This window comes from Zerene cesonia, unplaced genomic scaffold (genome assembly GCF_012273895.1).
Source record: "Zerene cesonia ecotype Mississippi unplaced genomic scaffold, Zerene_cesonia_1.1 Zces_u002, whole genome shotgun sequence".
Classification (NCBI taxonomy): Eukaryota; Metazoa; Arthropoda; class Insecta; order Lepidoptera; family Pieridae; genus Zerene; species Zerene cesonia.
The window spans coordinates 3,942,271-3,949,383 of record NW_024045132.1 but is presented as its reverse complement, the minus strand read 5'-3'; the positions used below and the strand labels follow the sequence as shown (position 1 = coordinate 3,949,383).

Sequence of the window (7,113 nt, the reverse complement as noted above, 5' to 3'; positions counted from 1 at the left end):
CCACCTCCACACACACACCTCCCCACACACACTCACCTCCACACACACTCACCCCCACACACCCCATCTCCCGATAATCCCATGCGGTTTGAATAAGATTCGGTTTTATGATCGAGTTTTTTTTATTTTTTTTTAGTTATGATGTGGAAATGAGCTTTAAAAATTTCACTGATAATTTAAGGAAGGAATTAAAATGAAAATGTTTTGAATATTCTTTATAATGGAATAATCATATGTTATCGTTTGTTATCCTTATGATATCTTGCGTTTGTGTATTATGTTTGCCTTATAAATATTGATTGAGTACATATTAATTATGTGACTATTATTCAATATTGATATTCACTTGTTGTTACTTAAATTTTCATTTCTTCTATAGCAAGTGAAGTTCTAAGTATCTTACTACTTAAATACAAATAATGTATCGCGTCACTCTGAACTTAAAACCTAGAAGCATAAAGGTCTGAACATCGGAGGCCTGCACATGAAGCAGACTGAAACACGTGTGTATGCGCGCAGGTGCACGAGTTCTGGCGCGGACTGGTGTCGGGCGCCGTCTCCAACGCGGACGACATTAACAAGTGAGTCACATCTATCTTTTTATAAAAATACTTTAAAACAAAAAAAATATATAATTTCCCGTTTTACTGCAACAAACACTGCACTGCAATCCACCAAATCGTATTTCTGTGAGGAACAACAGAGTTTTTTTATTATTTTGGGGAATTTATTATTATTGCAAGCATTTAATGAATTTGCAATGTGTGTTGTATGCAAGTATGTATATTTGAAATTTTGTATACACTTTCATTTTGGAGCATAGTATTGGAGTATATATTATTTCTGGTTTAGATGAAATTATATGGCTGTTGTGCAAATGTCATTAAAGAAACAACAATAAACAATAATTATTTTCCAAAAACATAGAAATTAAGAATCACGCACTAAGCTTTTCTATGTCGTGGTTAAACAAGTTTCTTCCAGTGATACAACCATGAACATTTGGAGAGGCGTGTAAGGTCGATTTGCGTAAAGAATTAAGCAAATGAAGGGTAAGGTAAAGCATATGGGCAGTGCGTTCGTCCTTTTGTGCCGAAGCGTGCCCGACTACTACATAGAAAACTTCATATCGAAATCTTTCAAATGGACTTAAATAGGTTATTTTTCAAAGTTTGGTGCCTAGTACACATAGGCCGATATGCGGGTTTGCGAGTTGCGATTTGAATCTGAATTAGTCGGCAAGGTTAATGGGCCGACGACGAAAATTGAGTTGTTCCCGGCCGCTGGGTCGCGCGCCGCCCGCGCGCCGAGCTAGCGGGCGGCGCGCGGGGCGCAGCGGTGACCGGCGAGTTGTGTGCGCAGGATGAACGTGACGGTGGAAGGCAGCCCGTTCCGCGCCGAGCGGGCGGGCGCGGCCGCCGCGCTGGCCGCCGCGCCGCCCGCCGCGCTGCCGCAGCCCATCCCGCCCTCCGGTACGTGCGCGCCCCTGCTGTTCCATCATTTTATCATTATGTAATAGATAGATCTTTCGATTTCAAATAGACGCTTCGAAATTGTCTGACGAGATGTACGTAGCTAAAGTCGTTAAATAAAATGTCATACTTCCTCTTCTTCGGAAGTCCACGAAGTGATTTACTTATGACTGAGACTTAAGTAAATCACCTTTTATAACAAAGCATTCATATCTAATTATGTGGTTTGATAGTGATAAAACATTTATATAAACTTTGCAATGAATGATATGCACATTCACTTTTTCTTAGCTACATAGTGCATTGGCGGAGTTTCCAGGACGGGTTATGACATAACCTTGCCTTTCACTCCTTTAAAATGTATTTGTGCATTTGAGCAGCAAGTTAAATTAATTTCTAGCGTGCATCAATTGGCTTCGGGAGTGTAATTCCACGCCGAAGTAGTGGAATATGAAATATATGATATAATATCGATCGGTTGCTAAATACCCGCCTCGTACTTATTTTGGTGATTTGTGTTTCAGTGGACAAGTGGCACTACATATCGAGCCTGTAAGCGCGCCGCCACACTTTCTCCAATTCTCGCTCGCTCCGAGCTTACGTCGCGTTATGCAAAACAGGAAACTAGAGGTTGCGTAATATGTAGCAAAGATTATAGTAAATGGTTTCAAGGAATCCACTGATAAGATAATGATTGTAAATTAAGTCACAATTCAATTTATAGTTATTTATAATTCGAGTAAGCGTGGCCTTCACTTTACCCTTATCACTTGTTTGTATTAACGGAACAATTTTCTAAGATTCAATTTAAAAATGCTTTGAAATAAAGACTTATAATATGTACAATGTACATAACACCCGCGGTGGTCAGCGGCGTGTGCTGTGACGTCACCGTACATGTTTTATGTTGTAGGTAACTATTGCACGTTTGTATTTATTGTTGGGTTGTATTGTATTCAATAAGGATAATTAATGAATGAGCCGATTATCCGGTATCAATGATAAATATATAATGTTTTATATTAAATGGTTAGTTAAACGATACAACTTTTATTTCTGGAAATCCCCTGGAAATCCTATGATATTTTACACTTAAAAAAATTAAACCGTGTTCGTTTCTGTGACAAATACTAAAAGTGTAGAAACCTTATCAGCTGCGTACCTACTCATTTAATTTGAAATCGACGTTGGACTGTCTGTGTTTGACCGACATACTAGATGTGGGCGTCAGGCGTCGTTTTGGTTGCCAGTTGGAATTGTTTCTGACGAGGAGTGTGGTCCCTCCGTCAGGCTCAGCTGATCGGTGCGACTGAGTCACTGGAGTGCACACTGCACTTGCATAATTATGGATCTGACGTACCTCGTTGTTATCGACAGATAATGTTCGTACGTGTTAACCTTTTATTGTTTAATCGACTTTAATGCATGCCATAAAGATAAAACGCGTTTACTTAATGAAGGGGTCATCATTTTCAAATACCGAAAAACTAAATACTCCTATCCAATCTTTCAAAGCCAAGGGAACTACAATTATTAAAGCTAGAATGACTCACGCACACTACATAATAAATACAATCAACGAATCATTGATCTTTGTCCTGTCGGTACACAGCTGCACACACACGTGCACATTTCACGCGAACGATACCCGGAAAGAAATAGGAAAACGCGCTTTATCAATCACTACCTATTCAATTACTATAATGTCGCATGTTGAAAAATTGGACAAATAAATCAGGATGATTGGCCGTTGATGCATTTTAAATTTAAAAAAAATTTTTAGAGATATCATTTTATTTATTTTTCCACCGTATCAAATGTGTAGCATTATATTTTCAATACACTATCAAATGAGCATATATTTGGAGCATGCTCAGGTCAAATCGAGGAAAGAAGCGGCACAGCCGTACCAACCATTTTCTCGTTTTTCGACCCCCTATAGTTTCGTTGTGATTTAAAATACAAGTCTGAATTTTCCAAACAATCCTTGTAAAAAAAAAAAGTCTCGCAACACAGTTTCTGTACTATAAAATGTTGTGTTGTGTACAGATCCATATTTTTTTATTTGGGAAATGTTGCGTAGATACCCACGGCCCCCGGGACAGTTGCCGTGTGTCGGATTTCTACCGACTAAAATCCCAATGTGTTCCGAAGATAAATATTCGTACGTGACAGTAATTTTTTAGCCTATTTAGATACAAACAAACAAATCTTAGGGAAAGTGTAAACAAATCCTCCCTTATGTACAGTAAGTAGTTTTTGCAGGGTTCATTTATATTAAATAAATCCTATCCTACTAATATTATAAATGCGAAAGTTTCTAAGGATGTGTGTTTGTTGCTTTCACGCAAAGACCACAACCGATTGCAATGAAATTTGGTACGTAGACAACTGGACAACTGGAATAACATATAGGCAACTTATTATCCCGATATTCCTACGAGATATGGACTTACGCAGGTAAAACCGCGGGGCGCAGCTAGTATTAAATAATCTTAAATCAGCTTTACAGTACTCCTCATAACTTTTATCAGAATTGTATGTCAAATGTCTTTTCAACTGTCTGAGTTGTAAAAATGTGACCAATTTTGTTAAATTAAGAGGACACGAGGTAAAAAGGGTTAAACGTTACAATATCTTGGGGACATTTGTGCTGTCCTGTTCTAACAATAGAGTTTTGAATAATAATTTGCGTATCCACACACATACACGTACACATTACCATCAGCTGTATAACATTGTACAGTACAGCCCGTAGAATGAGGCATCGATCGCGAGCGGCTTGCGGGCGCCGGCGGGGCGCGCCGCTGCGTCTCCCGGCCGCGTCCCCGCGCCCCCGCGCCCTGCGACCCGCGCCGCATCCCGCGCTCTGTAAACACTAGTGGTGGGCTTCCCAACAAATATCCCTTATTGTATGCATTATGTTTAATAGAAAATAACTTGTTATCCAAATAAGGACAGAATTCATTTCTCTATAACTGTATCCCGACTTGTAAAAATTTTGCATCTAAGCGTCTCATCTAATCTTCATTAAGACTGCATTCAGAATACATCACAGCCAAGAGTAGCCAATACAAGGTATGGCCTTATACAGTATTATGCAATTGATTATATAAACAAGAAACATTTATGCTAAATTAACTTTTCCAACCACGGCTTCCCCACCGGCCGACCATAGAAAAGCATAGACAGGCCGAGGTATCTCCCACAAACTTACCGTTCCCGTGGTATTTCCGGGATAAAAACTAACCTATATGCTTTATAAATTTCATAAAATCAATTCAATGGTGTAGACACGAAGAAGAAACAAACGGACTTTTTTATCTTCTTCATGTCTTTCGAGTTGGCAATATTTTCCTAAAAGTTGCTTGTCGTGGAACTTCACTAGTGAAGTCGGTGGCGGAGGTTCGCGAGAGGCTCGCGGGCCGACGCGGGGGTGCAGGATCGGGAGTCTGTATACGGTACATACCGGTCGAGCCTTCGCGACAAAGATTAATAATTCAGACATAGCAAGATATTTAAATCTTGTGATACTAGCTAGAATTAAGTTTGGTTATTTGTAAATTGATAACCTACACTATATAGATGTAATTGATTTGTATGCTTATCTATTTATATATTACTAGCTGATCCGGCAAACACTGTTCTGCCTTTCTCTTATCATTTAGGTGTATAAAATAGATGTTGGCCGATTCTCAGACTTCGAAGGAGTATCACAGATAAAATAATACTATACTATATAATATAGAGATTGCGTAATATGTCGCAGGTATATCGTCAAAGCCGTTTTATTAAAATTTCACTAGTGATGTTATCTAAAGCATTAGATTTTCTTATCTTTGTAATCTCACGGGGCACACTTAATTAACACAATTAAAAAAAAGTTTTTATAATCCAAATTTTTTTTCTTAAAACGAGATACACCCTTATTTTTTTTAAGTTATACTAAAGCGGTAGCACAGGGAAAAACGAAGCCTCAGAGAGGTTGATTATCGACAGGCATGAAAGTTGTGTAAATTGCCTGTAATATCCTATTGAGGCTGTGTGCTTGGGGCGGCGGGGACGGCGGGGGCGGGGCCGCGGGCGGCAGCGCGGCAGTGGCGCGGACACTGCGGCGCGAGAAACACCGCTCGACACGATGCGCGCTCTCGCCGCGCTGGCCTTGCTTGCGCTGGCCGCCACAGCCGCCGCCAGGCCTGAACACGACTTCGAGTTCGATGATGCGCCGGTATTTCCTCATCCGTACCCTACAAAACAAAATTCAGACAAACACACGTAACCCTCGAGTGTTTTTATTTCGAAAATTATTGCCATCAATCTGTCACAGAAAATTGCCTTCGAATCCCAACGTTAAATTTATAGTTTTTTATATAGATCCTTTGACCATTTAACTCTGAAACGAGAGTGGTGAAAGCTTTGCGATGAGAACCTTATGGATTCTCGTCCGTGCCTTAGAACGATATGACTGCATTATTTCAGTTCCTTAACCTAGTCTCTCGAGTAGTAGGTACATTACGAATACAAAAGGAGAATGAGTCCAAGTTTTCAAAGCATTCGGTGACTGCAGTGATACTATAGAATGTAGATCAAAAGAAACGACATTACCTTGACCCTTTTTCAAGTCTAGCTGCTAAGTCTAAATTTGCAATTACGTAATTACTTCTTTTTGTCATATACAAAACAATTGAACATTTGTATAATTTATATGTAAAGCAAGATATTATAGTTACTTATATTGGGGAAAAAATAGTAAAAAACATAAAACGAGAAAAATTTTAGAAACCACTAAGTACCAAGTCTTGCGATCTACAGAAAATTGATTATACCATTGCCTACACAATATAATTAAACAGTAACCAAACCATTTCTGTAACTACATTATCAAAAAATTCGCATGTGTTATAGACCCCAATGGTTAGTTTTTTCTGTTAGTTTGTTTGATGTGATGAATCACGTAAAAAGCACTTGCTAGACTGATAAAATTTTGTAAAGTTATAGGTGATAGACCATTATTAGATTCAAATTATAGGCTACATTTTATTTGAAAAAAAAAATTTAATTGAGAGCTGACGTTGACATTTTATATCCTTAAGCACAGTCAGTTTGTTGGAAATTGGATTACCTTTAAATAAATAAAAAAAAAAACAAAAATAACAAATGCTAATCTTTCGTTCTACTCACAACAATATTATTATTATATGTATCACTCCTAAGGTAGGAACAGGTTCTCTTAACACAGGTATTACCTAGCAAGAGGGCCTAAGCCACAATCCACTGTTACAATAATGTAAAAGCTACTAAATAAAATATAAAGATTGACTTATCCATCCATACATGTAACCGATGATAAAAATAAATTCTACAATATTTCAAAAATTTTTAAAAACCTATCGAAACACAATAAATAATCATTTTAAATTGGGTTTTTACTAAAATAAATAATTGTCGTATGCAAAGTACAAAATGTATAAAAAATAGGCATACGCATATAAAACGTACGCCTTGTTGAGCCCCTCAACCCCCTGGCTGTGAGCATGAATGTATAAGGTTATGATGCGTGTTTCAGGAGACGCAGACGACGCGGCGTCCTCGCCGATACATCTACGATCCACAAAGTGAGTATACAATACTCGTATTACAT

General features: G+C 38.4%; 2 protein-coding genes across 2 annotated transcripts in view; both read left to right on the top strand.

The window, feature by feature from the left end:
* LOC119838329 (inorganic pyrophosphatase) overlaps nt 1–2,278 on the top strand; it is a 5,487-nt gene extending 3,209 nt beyond the window's left edge. The window contains exons 3-5 of the mRNA XM_038364219.1: nt 520–581; nt 1,363–1,472; nt 1,997–2,278. Of these exons, the coding sequence (XP_038220147.1) occupies nt 520–581; nt 1,363–1,472; nt 1,997–2,028 (204 nt within the window). The 3' untranslated portion in view covers nt 2,029–2,278. The remainder of the gene's footprint in view (nt 1–519; nt 582–1,362; nt 1,473–1,996) is intronic.
* Nucleotides 2,279–5,532: 3,254 nt separating this feature from the next.
* The window catches only part of LOC119838305 (proteoglycan Cow), a 10,440-nt gene continuing 8,859 nt past the window's right edge, over nt 5,533–7,113 (top strand). The window contains exons 1-2 of the mRNA XM_038364174.1: nt 5,533–5,700; nt 7,039–7,087. Of these exons, the coding sequence (XP_038220102.1) occupies nt 5,611–5,700; nt 7,039–7,087 (139 nt within the window). The 5' untranslated portion in view covers nt 5,533–5,610. The remainder of the gene's footprint in view (nt 5,701–7,038; nt 7,088–7,113) is intronic.